The sequence below is a fragment of the Pteronotus mesoamericanus genome, unplaced genomic scaffold (genome assembly GCF_021234165.1).
Source record: "Pteronotus mesoamericanus isolate MK-2021 breed Mesoamerican mustached bat unplaced genomic scaffold, CSHL_Meso_final contig_164, whole genome shotgun sequence".
In the NCBI taxonomy this organism is placed as follows: domain Eukaryota; kingdom Metazoa; phylum Chordata; class Mammalia; order Chiroptera; family Mormoopidae; genus Pteronotus; species Pteronotus mesoamericanus.
The window spans coordinates 8,568,591-8,596,565 of NW_026555065.1; the positions used below are offsets into that span (position 1 = coordinate 8,568,591).

At 34.4% G+C, this 27,975-nt stretch overlaps 1 protein-coding gene across 3 annotated transcripts; it reads left to right on the forward strand.

Annotated features, from left to right (window-relative positions):
* The first annotated feature begins 5,891 nt into the window (after nt 1–5,891).
* BNIP2 (BCL2 interacting protein 2) lies at nt 5,892–27,952 on the forward strand. 3 transcript variants are annotated; one of them, XM_054565343.1, is made up of 11 exons: nt 5,892–6,084; nt 14,741–14,847; nt 15,637–15,704; nt 16,160–16,336; nt 18,032–18,208; nt 21,058–21,160; nt 21,948–22,079; nt 23,152–23,238; nt 23,359–23,457; nt 24,187–24,222; nt 26,678–27,952. In XM_054565343.1, the coding sequence occupies exons 2-11, from the start codon at nt 14,798–14,800 to the stop codon at nt 26,727–26,729; spliced, it is 981 nt and encodes a 326-aa protein (XP_054421318.1). In that variant the 5' UTR covers nt 5,892–6,084; nt 14,741–14,797; the 3' UTR covers nt 26,730–27,952. The 3 variants fall into 3 exon arrangements, with proteins under 3 accessions (XP_054421318.1, XP_054421319.1, XP_054421320.1); XM_054565344.1 differs by lacking the exon at nt 26,678–27,952 and adding an exon at nt 25,114–25,360; XM_054565345.1 differs by lacking the exon at nt 24,187–24,222.
* Nucleotides 27,953–27,975: the final 23 nt, after the last annotated feature.

Genomic DNA, 27,975 nt, shown 5'->3' on the forward strand with positions numbered 1-27,975 from the left:
GCAGAACATTTAGCCCATTGCAGTAGTGAACTAGATGATATCACCTTTTTAATTTTTAAATTTGTATTAAGTAAAAATGCATTTCCTCACAATGAGCAATGGTAGCATTCCGTTTTGTTAAATAGCATGAAATTCCCAATGAACTGAACAATTGTTTGTGTATTTTGAAATGTACTTTCCTTGAAACAAATAAGCTTATAATTTGATTATAAAGATGCAAAATAAATGGTTAATGCTTTGGTGAATGGCAGTATTATATTTAATTTTGAGTTAATTTACATGCAGGAACTATAATTGATTGCAGAACAGTTGATGTTAGTTGATAAATTCTCACTTTTATTTACCCAGCATCCTCAAAATTTAAAAAACATTAGTATTAGTAAAAATCATCAATCAATCGATCAGGCAAACTCATTTTTTTTTCTAATTGGATTCTATTACTTATTTGTATCTTTCTGAATGTATATGATTATACTGCTACTAATATATCATATCTTAAAGGAGAGGAGTAAAATCTACTTATATCTTCAAAATTAATCTTTATTTTAGTAACAAGCCAAGCACGGTGATATTATGTCTCAGTACTTTTGCATTTGCAAAGGCATTACTTAATAAATGGAATGATTTTTTCTAATGATCCTTATTCAAGGTAGATGAATCCTCTGTCCATTGTCTTCTTTCCAAATGATAACCATGAAACCCAATGCATTTGTTGCTATGAATTTGCCAATTTTTTTTATATTATAAAATGTATACCTTCAGTTTTAAACTCACTTGCCATTTCTTCTATGACATTGAAGAAATGTCTTCACAAGAGGACTTGAATATGGACTCTAATATTTGCTCACACTATTAGTTTTGATGAGTAATCTAAAGTAGTACTAGTCTTCTCTAACTTGTGTTGGAGTACATGCATGCCTTCCATTGTCAACATGACTATGTCTAGTCCTGAACTCTTGCTCTCACATGACCTCAGTCCATAACCTGGGTACTTCCCTGAATGAGTTAAATCCTTCAAGTCCTGTGAACTAAAATTCTTCAGAAAATAAGCCTGGTTTTCTCCTTGAATGATCATAATCAAATTCTGTATATTGAAGTACAGGGTTGGTCAAAACTAGGTTTACAGTTGTTCATATGAAAAATAATACAATTAATAAATAATAATACAAGAATAAACTGTTTTGTGTACTCACAACTGTAAACCTACTGTTGCCCACCCTGTATTCTTAGAAATGTTTGCTTCTGCTTCCTTCTATGTATTGAGATGGCCAAAATGTTTTTTAGTTTTTTTCCATAAAATAAAAGACATTTTTCATTTTCATCAAAAACTTTATTGATTTGGATATTTTGAATAGGTTGGCTTTCTCCTGCATGGTACAACGTTGGTTGTTCTCAATTAATGTCTCAATTTGATCTCTCTCGACTTTAACTGATCTACCTGACTGCGGAGCTTCATCCAGCAAGAAATCTCCAGCACAAAACTTCACAAACCATTTTTGACATGTTCTATCAGTCAAGCACCTTCTCCAGGTACTGCACAAATCTTTTGCGTTTTGTTGCATTTTTACCATTCTGGAAATAATAAAGCATACTACACCAAAATGGTTGCTTATTTTCTTCCACCTTCAATATTAAAATGGCTACACAAAAATTCACCAACTTTGTTTTTTTTTTTAATGCACGCTGCTATGACAGCTGTCACAATACAATCTAACAAAATTATTTCAAATCAAGTTAAAGACAACTAAGTGCTTACTAGAGCCATCTTATGGGAAAAAACCAAATGAGCTTTTTGGCCAACCCAGTACTATGTGGAATGTGGAAGCATCACACAAGGTGATATGTAATATATGTGTGAATCAAGTTCGATTTGATTTTCTGAAGTAGGGAAGCACAAATTCTATTTGGAACAATTTCTTTTACTGGTTCATTGCAGAAAAAAACTTGTCACCATGCCAAAGAGAAAAATGCTTCTGGGTTAATTTTGAATTTTATAATGTGAATAAGTGAAAAATATATACACATTCACTTCAGACTCAAGTTATGAATAATTAAAGGAATATATAATTATATCTGGTTTTACCCTCAAGCCCAACCAGCAAAGACATATTCAGCCCATGTAAAAAAATACTTCATATTTTTTCAAGAATTATGAGTGAGCTGCCACAGTTCACTGAATTTATATGCACATAAGCAAGAATAACAATCTGTCTATAAAATTACACAGTGGAGAGTGTAACAGCATTCAAGAGTTTTGTCTAGTATACATTATGCCTTCTGAAACTTGAATGTATAGAAGCACTTTCTGAGGGTTGTCTTAAATGTCTTATCTTTTATCTTACATCTGATCCAAGGCTGGGGTGGAGCTGGGTAGCAGATACAGACTCAGCATCTCTTCAAGTCTATTTTGGCTGAATGCTTTTGTTTTGAAGTATGAAGTATGTATGACAAAGTAACATGAGTGATATTAACACACACACTAAAGCATATATTCAAATGAGTGTTGTTCCTCTCAAAGAATTTCTCTTGGGATTTATCCTAAAGATTCTGTCATCTTGTAGTACACATTTCAATCTCTGCTTTTGGAATATAATTATAAAGTCATAATTGCTTGCCTTTCCATGTTGCTCATTATATTGATTCTATATAGATCCTTAGCATTTTTTAAAAATTCCTTTTTAATCTCTTCTTTGGCTACCTATTTTTGTTACTGACCTTTCATACCCATTCATCCTCCCACCGCTGTGTTCCAGCCATGATGAAAAATGTGCAGTTCCTAGCAGGCTGCATTTGCAGATGCCCTTGTCTTTGCTTGAAAGCTACTTCACTTATTACTAAGCAAGAGATCATCTCCTTCAGAAAATCTTCTTTTACTGACCCCACCACCCATCCTCCAGATATGTTTAGCTACCTTCTATTTAACTTCACCTTGGAAGTACCAGGTCACCTCAATCCCCCAGATTGTTTACTGTCTTCATTTGTCTTTCTCTCTGACTAGTCAGTGAGCTCCCTAATGGTAGACATTATATCTTTTTTATCTGTACCCTCAGGGCCTAACAGTACTGGCTCACAAATATTGTTCAATAAAGGTTTGTCCAATGATTGCTTATGAATGGATGTAAAGGTTTGTCAAAAGATTTGTGAAGAGATACTTGAAGTGAGTAACCCAAGGTAACAACTCTGAAAGTTAACATTCATTTGACTGAGACCTAGCAGAGTTCAAGATTACTTAATAAATATTAAGCAACTAGTGCATGGGTTTAGTAAAATCAGATTCCCAACCTTATATAAAAAGCATATATCCACAGTTCCAATTGGATTTAATGTTTGTATTTTTAAAAAATGAAACTAGAAACAGCTATGATTACTTCCATAATTTTAGGGTGAGTGGGGCCTATTTAAACATAATACCAAAGTCAGAAACCACAAATGATAAGGTTGATGGTGACTCTGACCTACTCATAATCTATCACTTTCCAAATGATACCTTTTACTTGCCATATGGGAGTCATACTTTTTCCTTTTGAATTATTTTCCAATTTTTTTAATCCTCACCCAAAAATATGTTTAGCGATTTTAGAAAGAGAGGAAAGGAGAGAGAGAGGGAGAGAGAGAGAGAAACATCCATGTGAGAGAGAAACTGATCAGTTTCCTCTTAGAAGTGCCCAGACAGAGATAGAACCCATAACCCGTTGGTGTATGGGATGGTGTTCCAACCAACTGAGCCACCCAGCCAGGGTTTATTTTACTAATTTTTAAGAATCTAAATATCTGCCTATTCAAGGAGGTACGTGGAAAAAACAAGTGATTATAAAAATACACTAAAGATTGTCCAAGTATATGGAAACACAGGGAAAATGTCTTTTATACTTTTTTTTCAGACTAACAATTGGACCCATTATTTAGAAGTATTTCAACCTAAAAGTCAAAGGAAAATATACTGAGTATGTTGTTTGAAAATGTCAACTAGTATATTGTTTGAAAATGTTAGTTCTATTTTTCTGAATTTTTAAACATTCTACAAAGTGTCATTTAGGAGCAACCTAAATGTTCAATAAGGGATTGTTAGTACATAAATTATCCATGCTAAAAATAATGTTACTAAATTTTAGATGACCTGAAAAAGAGTTCATGATATATTTTAAAATCAAAAGAAAAAATTAGATGAATAACTATTTGGTATAAATTATCTAAATTTTACAAAAACACATATGTGCTATTTATGTAAGTATATGTATACAAAAATCTGAAAGGATATACATAAATGTATTAATACTGATTATCTTTTTTTTTGCCTTATCTGTAGTTTCTAACGTTTCAGCTATAAGTATAGACAATTCACGAGATGGGAATAAAAAGACAAAGGGTAGAATGCCTTACTCAAAACCAAAGCACACACTGATCAAGTTTATTAAACAATATATTTACTGAAATGAAAAATAAAGATTGCAAAATCACTGTGTATAATTTCAAGTGATTTTCTGCCACCCTGTGGAGAATACTATTTATTGCATTACTGAAATAAGCAAAATAGTGAAATATGAAAAATCTGTAAATGTAGATGAAATTACATGACCATGGCCCAAGAAGTTGTTCAGCTAAAACTGATGTTTTGTTTTCTCAGCTAGCTATTTAACAAAATTTCTAGAAAGGAGATGGATAATAATACCTAATACATATATGATTACAACATGCCAAGCACAGTTCTAATATATAAGGTGGGCAAAAGTAGGTTTACAGTTGTGTATACACACAACACAGTATAATTTTCCCCAATTTTGTTAATGTGACACAGAAAGTTTAACTTACCAATAGTGAGTAAATGTTAAAACAATGTATACCAGGAAGATGCATTTTGGATCAATGATTAACATTTTTGCTCTTTTCGGTTTAGTAAGGTTTCTGAGAGGGACTATGATGTTCTCCAAACTAATCTTATTTTCTTGAAGTTGTAGAGCAAGGTTGCTACTCAAAGTATGATCCACAGACCTGGGCCCTTCAGAGAACTGTTTGTTACTTGGTCTACAGCAAGAGTAGAGAAATTGAGAGTGAGGATTTAGCAACCTTTACAGAAATTTTACAGGTAATTGATGTCTACTGACTCTAATGAAAAAAATATTTGTTATATTTTTATCACACCAAAGCATGGTCTACAATTAATTGGAAATTTTAAAAAATGATAAATTGATCTTTTCCTACATACAGTTTGAGAATTTTCTTCACTGTTGTACAGCTGTTCACCCTTGAGTTTACTAAACTCTGGATTCTTCTGAGGTCTAGTTTCCCACGTGAGGCCTCGTTCCTTAGTATGAGGCTTCAGATACTTTTCCTCCCTTCATTTTATCCATTTTATATACAATTTCTGTAGTTATAAATAATACCAAAATAAAGAATGTAAAAATGGCACCCTGGCTAGTGTGACTCAGTGGATTCAGTGCCAACCTGCGAACCAAAGGGTCGCTAGTTAGATTCCCAGTCAGAGCAGGTGCCTGGGTTGCAGGACAGGTCCCTGGTTGTGGGCAAGTGGGAGGCAACCCCACGCTGATGTTTCTCTTCCTCTCTTTCTCCTTCCCTTCCCCTCTATATAGAAATAAATGAACAAAATCTTTTTTTTAATGGCTCTTTGAGTCGCTATGCTGCGTCCCTGCGCCGGTAGAGGACGTGTCTGCAGCCACAGAGGACCTCCCAAAGAGATCCCAGGAAGACGCGCAGCCCAGGGATAGGAACACACAAACGCCAGCGGGGCGCATGCGCAGGCGTTTGTCGGGAGGGAGGCGGGGCACTCAGGGGGCGGAGAGAGGGACTCGGACTCGGGTTTGGAGAAGAAGCCACGCCTCCGCCAGCTGCCGCGCCTGCAGAAGGTCGTAATGTAGTCACTTCCGCCCGGGCAGCTCTCTGCATCCGGGTCAGGCGCGCCGCTGCTGCTACAGCTGCAGCCGTAACCGGGGTACTTGTGCCTGGGTCTCCACTGCTGTCCGAGGGGAGCGGGCTCCGCTCGGCGCTACCTTCTGCGACCTGGCCGTCAGCTCCACGTCGCCGGCCTGGAGGGGCGAAGAAGACGAGGGGGCCAAGGCTTCCTCCGGGGTGAGTGAGGCCCGGGAAGGCTGGGCACGGAGAATCCGGGCTGAGAAGCCTGGGGGCGGTCGCCTGAGGGGCGCGCGTCCCGGGAGGGCCAGAGAGAGGAAGCCCGGAGCGTTATCCTTTACAGGGGGCGCCACGGAACCTGCCCGGGAGGCGCTTCCCGGATCCCCGCCCAGCGCAGGCCCCCGCCCTTGGCTCGGCTCCCGTGTGCGTTTGCCATCCTGGCCCCCATCACCCGCCTTTCTGTTTCTGGCGGCTGTGCCCCGGATGGAACCTGCCCCCGTCTGTGCCCCCCTGCGCGCGCCCCCGCCGGGGGGCGGTGACTCGGCCACGTTGGTCCTCTGTTTATGACCAGCGTCTGTCCCGCTGCAGAACAAAGAAACTTGGACTTCGGATGTGCCTCCTACCCTCGGAGAATAAACACGAAAGCGGCCTTTGTCATCAGGGCGTTCTTTAATAGACCTTCCTGCGTGGAAATCCGGGTTCCTGCGTGGATTCAGATAGTACCCTGTGCCTAAATACTTAGCAAAAATGGCTGGGTTTCCTGGGTGCATCTGATGCCACTGGAGATCTACCAAATCCGCTCCTGTTAAATGAAAACTTTATTTGGTTCTGTTACGTTACTTTGAAACTTCCCTTGTGTGTCCCAGGAGCCCTTTGAGAGCCCGGCTTTTGTCGTGGTCATCTAGGCAGTCGTGTGTGATCGCATTTCCGTGTTGCTTTTTTCGTTCTCGCCTTTCTTTAGTAGGATGTCTATTTTTCCTAATGCTTAATTTCTTAATTTTCTTAATTAAACGTATTCTTTCCTTGATACTGTGTAATGTGTAAACGATAAGATTCCTCAAAGTTGTGACTGAAATTACCCAGTTCAATCACCTGCAGACTATTTTCTTGATGATCTTACATGTCTTCTTATTTCTTGTCATTTTACATCTTCTCTAAACTCTTAATTCTTAGTCTTCATAATCTTCTCTGTTGCAGCCTAATGTTGTTGGGGTTTAGACAGGCAGTATCACAACAGGTACACTTCTACAAACATGGTACTTGAACTAGATCATCAAAAGTCATTAAGCATTAGAGGACTTCTGAAGCTAAGTGTAACCAAATCTGGCTTTACTGGCCTAGTCTGTATAAAGTTGCCAGTGAACTAGAGACACTGTGCTGTATTAGAAATAGTCTAGGCCTGACAGCCAGGATGTAGTTTCATTTGCCTCGTAGGTAAGATAAAATGAGGACGTAGATAAGATAAAATGAGGACGGTAACACCACTGTTTTATACCTGACAAAATTGTTGGTTGGAACATATGAAATTATGAATGTGCAGGTGGTTAGTAAGTGTGATAAGCACTCTTTTAGGAATGCAGTTCCATTCAGTTTCGTCTGGAGTAATGCCAGTAGAAGGAGCGGGGAGGAAGGAAGGCTTTTAAGAAAGGAATGAGTATATTTAGCCAGATCTGATCAATTAACCTTGGCTGGCAGTGGATTGAAAGGTGTCTTGTTAAGCTTACGTCCTAGAAAGCAGAATACTGTTATAATGTGATAATAGTAATATTCCAAAGTTACAACATTGGTAACTACAACAAAGTGTTGGAGAATAATTATTAGACTTAATAATTTTAAAGGTCTCAGCATGTCCATCGTGGTCTGCTTACTGGTAATTTAATAAATGTGTCTTTTATAGGTGGGGTATTATCCTTTGCTCTATTTTCACAATTTTGAGAAAATATCAGCACCATTGTAATATTCCCTGAACTTTGTGTTAACATTTCTGATAGCGAGTATCTCATTTTATTCTTTGTTTTAATGGACGTATAATTGGCATAAAGCATTAGTTTCAGATATACAACATGATTTGATATTTGTATATAGTGTGAAATAATCACCACAAATCTAGTTAATATCAATCACCACTCATAGTTAGAAAACTTTTTCTTGTGATGAGAACTTTTAAGAGCTCTCTCGGCAACGTACAAATACGTTATACAGTATTATTAATGATGGTCACCATGCTGTATGTTACATCCCCAGGACTTATTTATAATAGAATTTTGTACCTTTTGGCCCCCTTCACTCATTTTCCCCAGTACCCCGTTCTCACTCCCATCCCCTACCATTGGCAACCACCAGTTTGTTCTCTGTCTGTGAGCTCAGTTTTGATTTTTTTGTTTCGAGGGGATTTTTTTGTTGCTTTTTAGATTCCACATGTAAGTGAGATCATACAGGATTTGTCTTTGTCTGAGTTATTTTGCTTCGCATAATGCCCTCAAGGTCCATCTCCTTCCTTTTTTAAATGTTTTTAAGGAACTTTTATACTGTTTTCCATAGTGGCTGCACCAGGTTACATTCCCACCAACAGTATGCAAGGGTTCTTTTTTCTCTACATTCTCTCCAATACTTGTTATTTCTTGTCTGTTTGATAATAGCCACTCTAACAGGTGTGAAGTGATTTTGTGTCCTTGCTCTCAAGGAAGCAGTGACCAGAAAGCAAATAGGATTTTTCCAGGGGTGCTTGATGATCTTCGTAAACACATAAGATGGCCTAAATTATTTTCCTGTCATGCTGACATTGTTGCCAACCTCATAGGAAAAAGTGAACATAAATATTTAGAATGAATGCCTTTCGCTTAAATGGGGAAGTGAAAAGCCCTTGCCTGGGCATTTCCTTCTGCCCACTGGAATTGTTTTCCGCATGGATGTGGTTACTAGCACCTATGCCAGAAGCAATGTTAAGCTACATAATAGTTAATATGTATTTTTTGCTTTATATTGCTAAGCTGCATGGGGAAGTCCCGTTCTTGGTTGTGTGTCAGTAGGAAATCCATTACCTCCTTGATTTTTAACCTCACCAAGATGAACGACAATTTTGCATTTATCTCTGTGACGTCCACTCATAACTGGCATAAGTAATGATGTGCCACAACTACCGCAAGTCTGTTGAGAAACTGGGTTATTCCTGTTGCATTGGGTTATTTTAACAAATAGTATCTTAAAGTGTTATTTCCTCATTTGGATTTAAAGTCTATGAACAAAAAATGGGAAGCAGCCACAGTTAACTTGTAAGTCAGCAATATCCTGGTTTCCTTCAAAGCGGGTGTGCTTTTATATTGCTCCTTTCTTGTTTGTTTCCTGTTCTTAGAGCTGTTGATGATGAAGTGCTTCCAAAAGCAGTACGCTTTCTATTGTTTCAACTGTTTTTACCTAGCTAGTGTACTTTTTCTCCTAAAGTTTGTGATAAAATGGTGAATCTAACTTTATCTTTCCTCCTAGGTTTAATTTAACTAGCATAATTATCCCCAAGTTAAATATCCATGTTCATGCTCTGTGATGTGTTAACATCACATGATTCAATATGCTATTAAAGTAAAAATTGAATGAAAGAGCTGAAATACTCAGGCTTGCTATATTTAGAGGGGCTGTTTTCTAATGATATACTTGTTCAAGGGGTAAAGCGTCTGAAATACATGGTTTGTATTCTATAATTTCTGTATATTTTCTCTCACAAACAAGGCATAATTTTACCAACAGAAATTGATGTTGCAAGTATGTAGGTTGCCCCAGATATTTTCCTTATACCTTTTGGGGGCTGAAACATAACAGGGAGTGTGTGTGTGTATACATATAGTTTAATAAGACATCACAGATATATAAAGGTCATACTAGAATACTATGAAAGACTGTATCCCACCAAATTCAGTAACCTAGAAGAAATGTATAAGTTTTTGAAAATATATAACCTTCCTAGATGAATTATGAAGAATTGGAAAATCTTAATAGACCAATCAACAGGGAATAAATTGAAACAACCATGAAAAACCTCCCCAAAAATAAAAACCCAGGGTCAGATCGCTTCACTAGTGAATTCTACGAAACATTCAAAGAAGACTTAATACCTGTTCTTAACCCTTCCAAAAAATTTAAGGGGCAATACTCCCTAACACATTTTATGAGGCCAACATAATCCTGATACCAAAACCTAGCAAGCATAAGACACAAAAAAGAAAACTACAGACTGATACCTCTCATGATCAAGTGGGGTTCATTCCAGGGGCACAAGGATGGTTCAGCATATGCAAATTGATCAATGTACTACACCACATTAACAAAACAAAGGATAAAAATCATATGATCTTACCAATAGATGCAGAAAAGGCATTTGACAAGATACAACATCACTTATTATTAAAACAATAAAATAGGTACAGAAGGAAAGTACCTCAACATAATAAAGGCCATATATGACAAACCCTCAGCTAGTATCACACTCAGTGGTGAAAAACTGGAAGCTTTTCCTCAGAAATCAGGAACAAGACGAGGATGCCCACTCTCACCACTCTTACTCAGCATAGTTTTAGCCAGAGCAGTCAGGCAAGAGAAAGAAATAGAAGGCATCCACAATGTGAATGAAGATCTCAAAGTGTTACTTTTTGCAAATGACATGATTCTGTATATAGAAAATCCTAAAGACTCCACAGAAAAACTATTAGAAACAATAAACAGATACAATAAAGTTGCAGGATACAAAATCAGTATACAAAAACCCATAGCTTCCCTGTATGCTAACAATGAAATTTCAGAAAAAGATGAAAAAAAATTTCTTTTGCAACTGCAACCAAAAGAATAAAATACCTAGGAATAAATTTAACAAAGTATGTGAAGGAGCTATATACTGAAAACTAAGAATTGTTAAAAGAGATTGAAAAAGGCACAATGAAATGGAAAGATATTTTGTGTTCATGGATTGGAAGAATCAATGAAGTTAAAATTACTATATTACCCAAAGCAATATACAGATTTAATGCAATCCCCACCAAAATCCTGATACCATTTTTTATAAAGAAATAGAACAAAAAAAACACACATTTCTGTGGAACCACAAAAGACCCCCAAATAGCCAGAGCAATCCTGAGAAAAAAGAACAAAGCCAGAGGTATCACACTACTTGATTTCAAATTATACTACAGAGCCACAATAATCAGAACAGCATGGTACTGGCAGAAAAAACAGACACACAGAATAATGGAACAGAATTAAGAGACCAGGAAAAAAACCCACATATGGGTCCAATGGGCAAATAATTTTTGATAAAAGAGCCAAAAGCACACCATGGAAAAAGGCATTCCACAATAACTTGGCTGTTTTGAAGCCCTCTTCAAAATATGGTGCTGGGAAAATTGGAAAGCAACATGCAGAAGAATCTAGATTACAGTTTGTCCCCATATTCAAAAATTCAAAGTGGATCAAATACCTAAATATAAGATCTGAAAAAAATAAATTACATAGAGAAAAACATAGGTACTAAACTTACAGATCTTGGTCATAGAGAACATTTTATGTATTTGATCCCAGAGGCAAGGGAACTCAAGGCAAAAATAAATGAATGGTACTATAGCAAACTATAAAGCTTCTGCACAGTGAAACAAACCAACAAGAAAAGGAAAGCAACCACTGAGTGCAAGATGATATTTGCAAACAACAGCTCTGACAAGGGGTTAATACCCAAAATATGTAAAGAATTCATACAACTCAATACCAAACAAATAATCCAATGAAAAAATGGGCAGAGGACCTGAGTAGACACTTCTTCTAAGACAGCATACGAAAGGCCAACAGATATGAAAAGATGTTCAGCTTCACTACTGGTAGGGAAATGCACATCAAAACTACAATGATATACCACCTCACACCCGTTAGAGTGGCTATTATCAACAAAACAGGTAATAAGTGTTGGGAGAGGTTGTGGAGAAAAGGGAACCCTCATTCACTGCTGGTGGGAATGCAAACTGGTACAGCCAGTATGGAAAACAGTGTGGTGGTTTCTCAAAAAATTAAGAATAGATTTACTATATGACCCAGGAATCTCTCTTCTGTGTATCTACTCAAAAAACTCAAAGAAAAAACATTTCTTTACAAAATATATATGCACCACTATGTTCATTGCAGCATTATTCATAGTGGCCAAGACATGGCAACAATCAAAGTGTCCTGTGCTAGAGGAGTGAATAAAATTGATGTTGTACATATATGCTATGGAATACTCCTCAGCCGTAAGAAAAGATGAAATACTGCCAACATGGATGGACCTTGAGAATATTATGCTGAACGAAATAAGTCAGTCAGAAAAAGAATCATGTAATTTCACTCACATGGGATATAAAACTGAAACTCATGAATACAGACAACAGTATGGTGGTTACTGGGGAAAGGGGATGGTTAAGGGTAAAAGGGGCCAAATATATGATGATGGAAAATGATTTGACTTTGGGCACATTGTGCAATATACAGGTTATATATCATAGAAATGTATGCTTGAAGCATAATATGATTTTGTTAACTAATGTCACCTCCATAAATTTAATTTTTGAAAAATAAGTGTAAGAGGTTGAGCAATTCATAGGCTTCCTATCCAGTGTCATACCTTACAATTAAATATTTACTCATTTAACTAATATTTGCAGGCCTGTTCTGTGCCAGACACTGCTGGGTGTTGGCAATACAGTGGTAGGAACTTTGAGTGAGTGCTTTTATTTTTGAAATATTAAATATTTTTCTGAGTATGTGGGATATTTAAGAAAGATACTCAGAACATCCTGATATTTTCCCAACACCCAGTAAAAAAGAGACAAAATAATAGAATGCTTTTTGACTATTGATTTTAGGGAAATATATTCACTTAAGAGTATCAAATACATTCAATAAATACTAAAAAAGAAAACATTGAGAAGTGTAGTAAATTAAAATTTTGGAAGAGACCGTCAGTTTTCAGCCTTTAATAATACAATGTTTCCATCTCACTTGAGCATAATTCTAGAGTAATAAGTATTGAATATTTGGACTTTTTGGCCATAATTTTGAGTTTGTTTACTAGTGCTGTATTCTAAGTAGAAACGGTTGCTTGTTAACATAGATATCCCTTCTTGTTTATTTTCCTCTCTACAGAGAGGGGGAGTAGTTGCTATCAGAAAACAACCTGAGAAGTGATCACTGAAGATGTATGCTAACACTTCAAAATGTAGGCTATAAGGAAAACAGAACCTGCGAAATACATCAAGATTATTGTACTTTGTGTTTTTTAGTTTTCAAAATTGCTTGACTCACTCTTTTCCCAGAGAATTAAAAATGTCTTTCTCCTATATGTAAATTAACTTTTTGAAGCAAGTATGTTGATGAGGGAAAGACAGCATTTACCATTTTTCTATATTAACAGTTGGGTCCTCAAAAATTTAAACCTTTTGAGAATGTTTGAAGCATTCTCTTGAGCATAAATAGAAATTCAAACCGAGAAGAGAGACTCTTAGTCTTGGCAGAAACATGAATATAGTTCATCACGTAAAATCTAACACTTGAGAAAATTTCCAATGTACCGTAATTTTGTTATTTTAAAACATGATGCTTTTTCTGAACAACTTTGTCCATCTTATGTGTATTATAATGACAAAGCGGTTAAAGCAACCATCTTTTTTTTAGAAGACTAGCATTTAAGTGAATGTGAATGGTTCATACCATTTGTTTTATATGATAAATCTTTTTAAAGTTATTTATACATGGTTTTAAGTCAGATAGTTTAAAAAGATTTACTATGAAAAGAATCAGTCATTCTCCCCATCCCGTGCTCCTCCTTCCAAGAAATGGTGTGAGCCATTCACATTCACTTAAACGCTAGTCTTCTAAAACAAAAGCACGGTTGCTTTAACTGGTGGAAACTACTTTTAACTTTGTTTTTAAGCCTTCAAATGATATTTTGTGTTGCTTTCTCACTTAAGAAATACTACATGTTTTACTGCTTTTTTAAATACATAAGTTTAGACTTCATTTACTGTCATGTAAGTGAACTAAATACTCATGTATACCTCTTGCCCCCTAAAGTTGTCACAATTTTTGTTGCACTGTTAACCAGTTCATCTTCATACCTCCTTAAATAATATATTTAAACCTCTATTTTTTTATTCTATATTTAAATCACCATTTCTTATTCCATCAACCAAAACAATCTTCAAGTTCCTCACTTTGTAAAATGAGGACCTTAGAACCCACGTTCTTCCTTGGAAAACTAAAATTTATGGCTTAAGTTAAAACATGTAGTTCCATGAACAAAAGTATTCCCTAAGTTCAGTGTGTGAAAACGTATGCTGAACTATATGAGAGAAAAGCTTGGTGCAGATATGAAGCAAATCAAAATGTAGCATAATCCATTTACTGGACAGTTGCCGACAGTTCTTTAAATGGCTCAGGAACTGTGGTTATTGAAACTACAGAAAAGGAAATATGAATGACAACACAGCACTTGGCTCTGCAGAGTCATGAGAACATAAATGCTAGTTCCTAGTGCTCAGTTTCTAGAATCAACCTTTATCCGGAGGACAGAAACTGTGTGGATCTAGAATAGAGAACATACTTACTTACTTTTATCCTTGCTCCCACCCCATTTTAAAACACAACCTTGGACACATGCATTTTTGCAACTGAAAACCTGTGTGCGCACACACAAACATATATTGACTATTTTTTGTTTATTTTTTTTTAAATGGTGGTCACAACCCGGTAAATTGATTTCATGACCAGACCATTGAGGTATGAACTGAAGTATAAGATTATTGTACCTTTTCAGCCAATAAAAAGTAAAATGAAAAATAAGTTACATAATTTTTTTCTCTTTTCACAGGACATTGGTTCTGTGGATTATCAGGGGTTTGTAGTTGACATTGAGTCCAAGCTGAGGATGGAAGGTGTGGAACTTAAGGAAGAATGGCAGGATGAAGATTTTCCAATGTGAGCAATGCTTTTAAATGAAAACAAATTTAGAAAACACTTCAAAATTTCTGTATTGTGATGTCATCTATTAAATGAATATTGGGCATAATGTTCTACTGTCATTTAAAAAAAAAAACAACTTCTTACATAAATAAGCAAGGATTTCCTAGATCATCTGGCCAGCTACCGTGACAGAGTGGCATTTGTATTTGCAATTATATTGGCACCCGTTGGGTTGATAGAAGAAGAGCAAAGGCAGATTTTTTTTCTGATTTTATTGAGAAATAATTGACATACATCACTCTGAGTTTAAGACATTCAGCATCATGGTTTGCAGGCCTTATATTTAAATGATGTTTACATGTCATCATGGTCAGAAAACCATCCAGTGCACAGTAATGTCCCTTAGCAGTTGCCAGGGGCTGGTGGGAATACTGAGTCATTGCATAGTACTTGAAAATAGTGATATGGAGATGCTCATACTCAAAAGAATTGTAGCTGTCATTACCATATTTGCATTGTGAGTAACAGTTTAGCTTCATCATACATTGTATCATATATCACATTAAATTCATGCATTTGAATTCTATTTGTTTTGTAGGTTTATAATTTTTGTATTTGTTTTATAATTGTATTTAAGGGCAGTTACATAGGGAAAAGTGGTTTGTAAAATACTAAAGCTTAAGAAATACTGCTTTATTCAGTCTTCCACATAATTGTTTCTGTTGGCTATTTTTAATAGAGTTTTGACCTTCAAAAAACAAATTTTATTTTTTTTAAATTAAAAAGTATGTCTGTGTCTCCTAGACCTTTACCAGAAGATGATAGTATTGAAGCAGATACATTAGCTGTAACTGGACCAGAGAGCCAGCCTGGTAAGTACTTGATTGACACTTTTAGTTTCAGTAAAATGATAAAACTGTAACTGTGCTATTTTTGAACACATTTCTTTGTCAAGGAAAAAAATAATACTTGGCCGTTGTGCCATCACAGGGAGCCAAAGGATAAGTTGAATGTCGAGGGGAAAAGTTTTGGAATACTTTGCAGGTTTTTGTAATTTTCTACACTACAAGGATGAGAAATCATTTTTAGTAGTAAGAGGTGACTATGAGATCTTTCTCTGTTATTTAAAAATAACCCCTTCCTGGGATACATTGTCTTGCTATGATGTAGAAGCAACAGTGATCAAAATCCAGAGTTGTAAATTACTGCTTTGGGATTGTATTTAATTACTGTTTTGTTTTTTTTTGGTTTGGTTTTTTTGAAGGATCAAGTGGGCATTTAAGCGTTCCTTCTAATACATATTTTTTATTTGGTTTACCCATTCCAGGCTCACTAGAAGTTAATGGAAATAAAGTGAAAAAGAAACTAATGGCTCCAGACATTAGCCTGACCCTGGATCCTAGTGATGGCTCTGTCTTGTCAGATGATTTGGATGAAAGTGGGGAGATCGACTTAGATGGCTTAGACACCCCATCAGAGAACAGTAATGAATTTGAGTGGGAAGGTAAATGTTTTGTTGTTTTTATCTGACCTTTATTAATGAATGTTTGTCTTTATATACATACATGTTTTTCATTCTCATAGTAGGATAATTGAAAAAACTTAAGATTTGATCATGAAACCAATTAAAAGTAAATGATTAAGGAATTTTGTTGAAATATGATGTTATTCCTGAAAAAGTTTATGTATTTTTTTACTAAAATGTGAAATTCTGCTACCACAGATATTCTCATGGCTTTCAAACTATTTATAGTAGATTACACAGGTAGCTTTATTTATTTTTTAAACTTCCCAATGCTGTAAAGTTACATTTTTTTCATGGTCGCTCACAAAATATTGCTTGATATAATTATGGCATATTCTTATGTTCAATTTAGCAGGGGGAAAAAAGCTTTAAAGAGAAATGTACTTTAGGAGATGTGCTAAAAGTAGTTTATGATTTGCAGAGGGGGAGTTCCAAAGGGAATTTTTTTTAGGGTGATTTTTTTAAAACAGGTTTGCCTGATAATGCTGTACTTTGTAAACAACCAGCTTGAATTACTGTGTACTCTAGCCCCCAACTTTATATACCTCATCATTTGTTATTTGGAATCCAAAGGAATTTGCATGTGTTTTGCTTCGCGTGCTTTCTTTAATTAGATAATTATTGTATACAGCATCTTTGTGTTGTTAATAATTTTTATATATATATTCCATCTTTAAAATGATTTTTACTTCAGAGCACTGTTTAGTACTAAGTATGTTACCTGCAATGAAGAGTAAGATCGCTTGATATGCTGTATCTTTTGTTCCTTTTTTCTTCCCTGTTTTACTGGTTCAATAAGCAGTCCAGTAATAAGCAATATTTTATAAAGATACTGAAACAGTTTTCTGCCTATGTGTTTTGTCTCTTCTTTCTTTAATGCTGCTGTAGTCATTTCCTGGAAGGATATTTTCCGTTAACAGCTTTATCTTGGAAACAAACAACTAACATGCAGTAGGTTCCCCCTCCCCCCATCTTTTTGGTAAGGACTATGATACTAAAATTTTGAAAATCATTATATCATTAAAAATCAGCTAAAATGTAATCTTGAAATACAAATTACACTTAATCATTGGTACTTATGCTTTGGCTAATGTCAATTTAAAATATACCTTTGCATGTATACTTCAGAATATTATCAATAAATTTCCTCTTAAAAAATTGATCAAATGAGAAATAATCATTAACTAGTTAACCACTTTCTACTGGTACCACAATGTTTGGGGAATAACTTATGTTCTTATAACATAACATAACATAACATCAACAAAAAATAATTGTCTGCTAGGTAATTAAGTAACCTGCAGTGTTGACAACTGTCAAAGACAATCTTATCATAAACAGAATTGGAAAGGCATTGCAGGGCCAATGTGCTAAGATTTTGATGGCTGTATGAATTATTTTTTCTGAACTTGTGGGTGTACCTTGTACTGTGATTAGGTCTTTTCTGAATTAAGCAATACAAAAAAAGTTAAAGAACCATGATTTCCAAAAGCGTAAAATGACTTCATATCAAGAGCAAGCCTTTCACTCTATTATGGAAGAAATATTTTAAATTCCACATGAAGTATGAAAAATTCTCCAAACATTCTAATTAGATAGCAAAGTGGTTAACATGTTGTTTTATTTTTGTGGTATAAATAACAGTTTGGGATTCAAAACTTTTTATTTTAACAGATGATCTTCCAAAACCCAAAACTACTGAAGTTATCAGGAAAGGCTCAATTACCGAATACACAGCAGCAGAGGAAAAAGAAGATGGACGACGCTGGCGAATGTTCAGAATTGGAGAACAAGACCACAGGGTTGACATGAAGGCCATTGAACCCTACAAAAAGGTTATCAGTCATGGAGGTAAGAATTACCAAAGATTGTTCCAATCTTTTTAGTGCAGTACCAGAAATCTAAATGCTTGAAGAAACTCTCCCTTGAGCTATTACATAATTTTAAAATCATAGTAAACATTTATCATGTCATTTTAGAAACATAACAAGTTTGAAGTAAAAGGACAAAAGCCAACATTTAAAAATCATTAATACACGCAAATAGTAAGTTCAAAAGGTGTAACAGTGTACAATGTCAACTCTCCTTCCCCCCTGCGTCTTGATACTGCCCCCCAAAACTAAGACTTTCTCCCCTTTTTATCCATTTATAATTTATATGCAGTGAAATGTTCTAATCCATTTTTGTAGCACTTGCAAATTTTTTTCCAGCTTCACTACAATATAATTGACATATAACATTGTATTATAAGTTTGAGGATGTATATAGCATGTAGGTACGATGCACTTGTATATTGTAAAGTGATTGCTACCATAGCCTTAGCTAACCTGCATCAGATAACATAATTACCATTTGTTTTTTGTGATAAGAAAAAGAAATGGTAATTTTAAAATCTTTCTCACCCTAGCCAGTGTGCCTCAGTTGGTTGAAGTGTTGTCCCATGGGCCAAGGGGTCACAGGTTTGATTCCAGGTCAAAGCACATGCCTAGGTTGCGGTTCTGGTCCCTGGTCGGGGCATATACGAGAGGAAACCAGTCAGTCAGTGTTTCTCACTTCAATATGTCTCTCCATCTTTCCCTCCCTCCCTTCCCCACTCTCTACAATCAGTGAGCATGTCACCCAGTAAGGAGTAAATAAGTAAATGAATGAGTGAATAAATAAATAAAATAAAATCTGCTTTCCTAGCAACTTCCAAATACGTAATACAGAATTATTAACTGTTGTCATCATGCTGTACATTAGATTCCCAAAATTTATTCACCTTCTAACTGCAAGTTGGTACTCTTTGACACATCTCCCCTTTTCCCTCAGCCCCTTACCACCATTCTATCTGTTTCTGTTTCTGTGAGTTCAGCTTTTTTAGATTCCACATATAAGTGACCATATCTGTCTTTATTCTAACTTTTTTTTCTGTGACTTATGTTATTTCACTTACAAATGTTCTAATCTTAAGCGTACAGTTCAATGTGTTTTTGATAAATACCCATGTAGCCTATATCCCTACACATGTAGACCATTTTCACTATCCTAGAAAATTCTCTAATACTCCCTCCCAAGGTCTACCTCTCCAGTAACCACTATTCTAACTTATACCCCATGATTTGCTTTGCCTGGTCTCGTATTTCATGTAACTGGAGTCACATAGTGTATAGTCTCTGGTCTGTTTTTGTTCAGCATAACGTTTGCTGGATTCATTGATATAGTTGTATGCATCCATGGTTCATTCCTTTTTCCTGCGGAGTGGTTTTCCATTGCATGGGTAAACCACAGTTTGCTTAGCATTTTTCTTTTGATGGGTATGTGAGATGTTTCCAGTTTGAGCTATTATGATTAAAACTATCATGAACATTGTTGAACAGTCTTTTGTGGATACAAGTAAAACCTGGCTTTTTAAACTATGGCTCTTACTTTACCTAAAAACCCTGAACACATCATTCATCTTTACCATGAAGTAGAGAACCGGTTCAACCCATATTTTTATGGAGCACGTTCTTTGCATATTTTTGGGATATACAAAAATAAAAGGCTTTGTCCCTTCCCTTAAGAAACTTACAAGTCAAAATAGATAAAGCTATGATGTACAATTAAAACTTCTGTCAGTCTGAATGTGCTGTATATAGAACTTTATTTACCTCGGCTTCGTGTAAATAGTGCCAGAGTAGTAGTGGCAGCCAAAAGGCAACTCGCTCTGTAGAGCATATCGTATTACCTGAAATCCTCCTATTGCAGGCAGGGGGCCACCTGGGTTAAACTGATCGGTTTGTTTCACATATAATTAATTTCCATTTAATTTACTGTGGCACATTTACCTCGCTGTTTATTTCTATAGTCTTCATTCATCTGAAAGCAAATCACTTGAATAATTGCAGTTACATTATTCTGCCTAATTTATTCTTATTCAGATGGGGGGGTAATAATCTGGATTAGGAAATCCACAGATGCATTAGTTCTGCTAGTTCATAGGAAGCAGGTTGTGAGACCTACTTCATGGTTTTAACACAATATTTTTCAGAGATAATACTTTATTTTTCGTACAGGAAAAATTTAGTGCCATCATATCCCATTGAATTTATCAAAATATGTTTTGTGGTTAAGGGGTTAAGTAAAGATTCTAATATACTTGAAATGTTCAAACCTTTTCAGTGTTTGTAAATAATAGAAATGGAAGTTAAAGCAAAAATAGTGTTATTGAATACAACTTAATATCTAGATTACAATTCAAAAATACACATTTTTAGCACTGTTTTTCTTAGAATTATGTCAGAGATACAGTCTTCTCTTAGGTATTAACAGCATAAAATCTACAAATGCTGAGGAATGTTGAATGTAAAACTTTTTTAAAAAGCACCTGCTTTAACCTAAGTTGCATAAGAATGTTTTATTGCAGATATTGTTGCGTTGTGTCTGCTTGGATTATAACACTGAATTTGTCTTATTTATTTAAATAAGTCTGTTTTGTTTTTTTTTATTATGCTGGTTTAAGTGGGTTTCTGGTTTTTATGCCCTCCGTTTTCTCTTCAGATTTTGGTGTTCTCTTTTTGACAAGAGGGAATTTAAAGATCTTTAAAAAAAAAAACCAAAACTTTTTGATCCAGAAGTTTGAAAAATAAACCACTATACTCTAACAACCATATAGATGTCCTCTGAAAAATCTTCAGAGTAAAATCATGCTGGTGTTTTTATCTTTGATTTCTTTTCAGGATATTATGGGGATGGATTAAATGCCATTGTTGTGTTTGCTGTCTGTTTTATGCCTGAAAGTGGTCAACCTAACTATAGATACCTGATGGACAATCTCTTTAAGTACGTATATCTTCACAGAAATGTTTGGACAGAATTCTGAGTTAATTAGATGTCCAGTTGAAGGAAGTAAAGTTTAGCTGGGTAAAAATTATAAATATCCAAGTTCTGGTACTTACTCTTTAACATTATGAAACTCTTCATTTCCCAACTCAACAGAAAAAAGAATTGTTATTTTAAAACTGGAAGGGGTATTTCAGATTATCTGTTTTAACTTCTTCATTATGCATTTAAGAACATACTGAGTATAAACAAGTGACTTTTTTTAATTCTCACAATTATATGGCTAAATTACACTTATCTCCAGAAAGCCAAATGTAACTAAGCCTACTCCATTCTATTGTATTTCCACAAAGTCATTTTATTTCTCAAGTTAGTGCAGTTTTTTAAAACTTTGTTTTGGAAAATTTCAAACATAGACAAAGATAGAGAGCAGTATATTGAATCTTCGTGTATCAATCACCCACTTACACAATTATCAATTTGTACTTTATTCCCACAATTTATACTTCCCCCACTGTATAATTTTGAAGCAAATCCCTGATACCATGTCATTTCATCTATAAACATTTCAATATGTATTTCTAAAAGGTAACCAGTGTTACCTCAGTAAATGTATTTTATAAATAAATGAAAGAACTTTTTAACATGATCATTATACCAGCTAATGAAGTGTTAAAATTGTAATTGTTTTTGCTATCATTGAAGGAGAGTGAAGGGAACTGTATAATATGAATAATCTAGTTTGGTTCTGCAAAACTGTATTTAAGGCTTTAATTTGTTTTCTTAGGTATGTCATTGGCACTTTGGAGCTGTTAGTAGCAGAAAACTACATGATAGTTTATTTAAATGGTGCAACAACTCGAAGAAAAATGCCTAGTCTGGGATGGCTCAGGAAATGCTATCAGCAAATTGATAGAAGGTACTATAAATACCAGTTGAAAGCTAGTCTGAGTAAGTTTTAAAATGGCCTTCTTATCGTAGAATGTTTTCTGTTGCCACTTAAAGGTACCGTGTGTACACTTTCTAAATTACATTTATTAATTTCATAGAAAGTTTCTATTTTCTCAAGACTATTTTAGAATATTATGAAGGAAATTCATTTTGATAATAGAACTTTATCAAAAGAAAACTTTATTTTATAACTTTAGTTTTCCTTTTTTATATACATTGACTATTTCCCTATAATATACATTTGGGAAAGGATGGAAAACTTAGTACATCTCCTATTTTATTACATTCTGAGTTTTTCTTAATTTATAGTGTTAACATTTTTTATGTTAAGGTGCTTGTTTAGCTATAATCCTCCTCTGGAATGAGCTCTAGAAGTGTATTCTCCTGGAAGTCAGTCATCCATGCTAATGAAGGGAACTTTGATCCTCTGATTGGTTTGATTTGAACATAGATAATTTGAACTAGTTTAATCCACTCAGACCCATGAATAAGTTTTTCTTCATACCTAACCAGCTCTTGTGATTAAAAAAAAAAAATACTTAATGGTGACTTTAAGTGTGAAATATCTGTGATAAAACAGCTATTTGGTCATTTTAAGTTGTCTAGAATAATGGCTTTAATTTTTAATAAAAATTTTAGACTTTGTAAGAATGCACAATATCTAATTTATGCTCCCTGTTACAATAGTGATCTCCACTCCCAACTTTCACGGTGTTGAAGAAATTAGTACCAGTTTTCTCCCAGTCTTGAAAAATGTAAACAGTTGACAGAGTCCTGAAGGCAAGTGAATGTATGCTAGAAGACATTTTAACAAAGGGCTATGCATAAATTAAGCCAAAAGAAGTAAAGTTTATTTCATAGCAGTAGTAGGGAACATCAGAATTAAAGAGTGTATTTTTTTTGTCTTTGAAGGAATATCACATCGGGTTAGGGTTTTTCAAGTAATTTTTTGTATAAATTTCCATATACTCATTAATGTCTTAACTTTTAGTATTAGGATGTGTAGAGCTTTTTAAAATTTTCTTTTTTTTCAACTCCAGGTTACGGAAAAACCTAAAATCTCTAATCATTGTACATCCCTCTTGGTTTATCAGAACACTTCTGGCTGTTACAAGACCATTTATTAGGTAATTTTCTGAATGCCACTGACATTTTGAAAAAGCAAAAACACAGACTCCTTTTATGAATTTCTTGTCAGTTCTATTGGTCAGAAATACTGAGGTAATTATTTTTATTTTCTTCCATAGCTCAAAATTCAGCCAAAAAATTAGATACGTCTTTAATTTGGCAGAACTAGCGGAACTTGTCCCCATGGAATATGTTGGCATACCAGAATGCATAAAACAGTATGTTTTGTTTTATTTCTTTAATTATATTGGATCTTTATATTTTGATTTGCAAGAGGTAAATATTTTTAATACTCTTTTTTTCCTCACTTCATATGTTATAAATATTTTGTAACTTCTCTTGTTTTTATAACAAAGGAAAAGGAGAAAAAGCTACTTTCCAGCACCTTCCCCATAGGTCACCATTTTTTTCAGTCTGTCAATTGAAGAAATAGAAAGAATCATTTCCGGTTGTGATTCCTTTATATTTGTAAAGACTGGTTACAGTCTTAAGACATGTGGTCAGTACTGAAGAACATTCTCAAAACTTGAACATGCTGCTCTCCTAATTTGAGTAATTAAAGTAAAAACTTAGGACATTAAATAACATTACTAGAAAAGTAAAATATTATTTAGATCAGGATATCCTTAAAACTTTCAAGTGACTAGAATTTACTGTTTACCAACTTAAGTTCTGTCTAACTTTTAAAAGGGATTGGTAGAGCTTTTTAACATAAATACTTGAATATCACAGTGCTGTAATGTAGAAAAGGTTTTTGTTTTAATCTGAGATTTTAGTCTATTTAATGTATCAAAGCCAGATTTTTTAAGTCAGTTTTGATTTTCTGTGTTACTATATTAAATATTTTGGGTTTTGCCAGCAAACTTAAATGGTTTTATTTTTAGTGCCTTCTTTGAATATTTTTATCATTATAACATGTATTTACCAAAATACTCTTCCCTACCAAGGTATGAAGAAGAAAAGTTAAAAAAGAAACAAAAAAGGTATATGCACACCTTGACTGGGTTGCATCTAGACTAGTCCATTTGCATTGCACAGACTAACTCTTCCTTATGGGTTGGTTAGCTTGTAGACAAAGATAATGGCATTTATAAATATAAATATACCCCAGAATCCAAATGCAGAGTGGACCCAAAGTACCTGATGCTGAATGTGGCTTGGATTCACTCTGTTTTAACACCATATGTAATGCAAATTAGGATTCAAAGGCCACAGTCCCTCATCCCTCCTTTTTGGTATAAATACTGATGGAAAAATCAGAGAAATTACTAAGAATACTACTTGAAAAATCAATTACTTTTAAGACTTCTCTTTTTTACCATATTTTTAAAATCTGTAACTTGTGCTTTTGAACTATTTGTGCACTTTTTAAGCAAATTATTTTATATCCCTGGGGTTGATAATTGTATTTAAAATGCACATATTCTTTGGCTAACCAACATTGATTTCTTATATGCTTAAATGGCCTGCTAACCAGTCAAATTTTACATGTGATAAAATTCCTAAAAGTTCAATGTACCATTTAATAGTTAAACACTCTGCTTTCCATCTTAAATTTAATTTTTGAATAATTCTGCTTTGAGCATAACACTATTATCTATTAATACCTTGGCATAGAAGATGAAAGACAAGGGTATAAAACAGTTACATTTTACATAGTCAGTTTTAAAATTGTAGAATTTGGATCTAACTTGTTAATGCACTTTTAAAATATTGACAATTAGCAGTACAGTTTATTACAATCTTTCTTAACAGTTAGGGTAAAAGATTTATATGTAGTTATCATTTTGACAATTCTTAAGGAACCAATTATAAGTAACTGGAATTGGAACATTCTTAACTTTGGGCATATTTTGTCTCTGTTGATGAGCAAGAATTCAGTTGACCAGGTGAGAGACTAGTAGCTTTACATTTCTATATGACACTTTACAGTTTAACAAACATTTTAACAGATACGGACAGTAATTTTTAGATCTTGCTAATTTCTCATTCCTTTCTAGGCATTGGTGTGCATTTGCCAGATAAGTGGTTGAAATTAAAAATATAATCTGTAATTGCAGAATATTTTGAAGCCAGCTGCTTCATGGATTTCAAAACAAATTGCCTTTATTGATGAAATCTCTTATACTCTGCCTTTTTACAAAGTTTTTTAGTATTTAATTACCTGTTAATTTAGGTATCAGGGAAAAAAAAGTCAAACTGTACTTTTTATTTAAATGTATTGTTTGCAACCTACCACTATTATTAATATTTTATCTTGGGTTTTTTTTTTTTTTCTTTACTTACTTTGTTTAACCTTAATAGAATCATTACTTACATCTTTCAGGCACTGCACTTAGTTTTTGTACAAAGTTTAGCCTTAAAAAAATAATAAATCCTTGTTAGCTTGAAAACGATAATATTCAAGTTTTAGAAAATAGAGGAGTATGTTTTTAAAACCAAAAGTTAACAGGCCACATGTGGGGAAACTTACTTAAGGTGAAATCTCTATGATGAGTACTCATGAGAAAGGAGGATACCAAACTGAATGTTGAACAACAGTCATGCGTCACTTAATGATCAGATAAGTTCTGAGAAATGTGTTAGGCTATTTTGTCATTGTGCAAACATCTTAAGAGTGCACTTAACAAACTTGGATGGTACGGCCTACTACATACCTAGGCTGTATGGTACAGCCTATTGCTCCTAGGCTGTAAACCTGTACAGCATACAGCTGTACTGATACTACACATACTGTAGGCAGTTGTAATAATGATAAATGTTTGTTTATCTAAACATAGAAAAGTTGCAGTAAAAATATGTTGTAAAATAAAAAAAAATGGTATACCTGTATAGGACACTTACCATGACTGGAGCCTGAGGACTAGAAGCTGCTCTGGGTAAATCAGTGAGTGAGTTGTGAGTGAATGTAAAGGCCTAGGACATTACTGTATCATTCTGTGCTGTGACTTTACAATGTCACTAGGTGATAGGAATTTTTAGCTCCATTATAATTTTGTGGGACCGTCATGGTCCATCGTTGATATCGTTACCTGGCGCATGACTGTAAGGGGCATTTTAATAGATCACTTAACAAAATCATTTCTGAGAGAATTGGTTTTCTTGCACTCTCTCATCATTTAGATCCCTGCCCCAGCTGTGATACAGTTTAACATTTCAGTATGCCTGTTGTAATTTAAACTGTAAAGTTTATGTGCATTTGTATTTATTTATAATTTTTAAAGAAACAGCAGTTATATTTGTTGTCAGTGTCCTCTTGACTTTAAAAATTATCTTTCCTTGGGGAAATGTTTGGTAACCTTTTTACTATGTCTGCTTCTTTGGCAAAGCTTTGTTTTTAACAGAATAATATTCTATGCTAAAAGTAATCATTACTTTTAAGAAGAAAATTACTCAGTTGCTAGTGTTTTATTATCTATATTGTTTTTCATTAAACAGAGTTGATCAAGAGCTTAATGGAAAACAAGATGAACCAAAAAGTGAACAGTAAGTTTGGCATCTAGTCCAAACAAGACTGAAGAATGTACTGATGAAGCAATGCTCTTTTTTGCATTTATAATGCATTTATCGACCCAGATTTTTATGTTACCTGTTAAAAAATTGACTTGACTTTTTCTCAGTGGACTTTTGTATAAGGGACTGTTCACTGCTGTATTAGTTTGCAAATCTCTTGAATTTAGCTCTTTACTAGCTAATTATATGGTAATCATTTTATATTTTATATTGCTAAAAGAAGAGAACCACACTTTATATAAAGCAGTTTTTGCATTTGTTTATTGAACGATGCATCTTCAGTAAAATATTTATATGCCTAATTGGTAAAGGAAAGAGATAATATATATTTTTATGTTTCAAGCAATATTTTTTAATGTATACCTGTCTTGTAGAAGAATATACAGGTAAATAAGACTATGATTTTGTAAAGTGCATGTTGGAGTTTTTTGTGTTTTGTAAATGGTTAACTGCATTTCCTGGGTAACTTAAAAAATAAAGTGTCTCATAAGGTAAGGGACAGTTCAACTGGTTATCATGAATACCCAAAGGTCATGTATATAATCTAAGTAGATTAGTATCATCCCAAGCTTTTTTATCAGTTAACATATATTGTTCCTTAATTCAGAAGCACAAACACAAGTGCATTGCACACTTTTTTTTTTTAACTTAAAGACAACTTAAAAAGCCAGTTTTAGAAGTAGAAAATTTAAGAGGCTAAGAATTGAGGTGTATATGTATATGTATATGTATATGTATATGTATATGTATATGTAGGACATTTTATCTGCTGGCCAAAAGTTAAACCTTTATAAAAATCTTTGATTTGTTCACTAATGTGAAATAAGCTGTGCCCAGGGTATCACTCTCCTGAATCCGTGTGAGTGCAGTGTACTATTTGGAGAATGTGCTGAGTTATTCACTGTCACTTCTCTTCTGTAGAAAACAGGAGCTGCTCTTTTAACTGCTCTTCATCTGGGCACGTTACCAAAATACTTCCATATCAGTTATTTGAACTTGGTAAGTGTTTGACCTAAGTCAGACATGGTGTGTTATATTCTAGATCTTAGAGTATCATTATATTACACTATTTTGGATGATACATTTGATACAGCATATAAACTCCTTGTTTAATTTGATAAGTACCTTGACTCACATTGAAATAAATTGTACTTATGCCTCCAAACAATTAAATTTACACACAGAATCATCCCAAAACAACTGATTGGTCTAATATTGTGTCA

Coding starts and splice junctions, on each gene's coding strand:
- BNIP2 (XM_054565343.1), top strand. CDS start 14,798: ATGGAAGGTGTGGAACTTAAGGAAGAATGGCAGGATGAAGATTTTCCA. Junction 14,848..15,636: donor CAGGATGAAGATTTTCCAAT/GTGAGCAATGCT, acceptor TGTGTCTCCTAG/ACCTTTACCAGAAGATGATA. Junction 21,161..21,947: donor CTGATGGACAATCTCTTTAA/GTACGTATATCT, acceptor TTGTTTTCTTAG/GTATGTCATTGGCACTTTGG.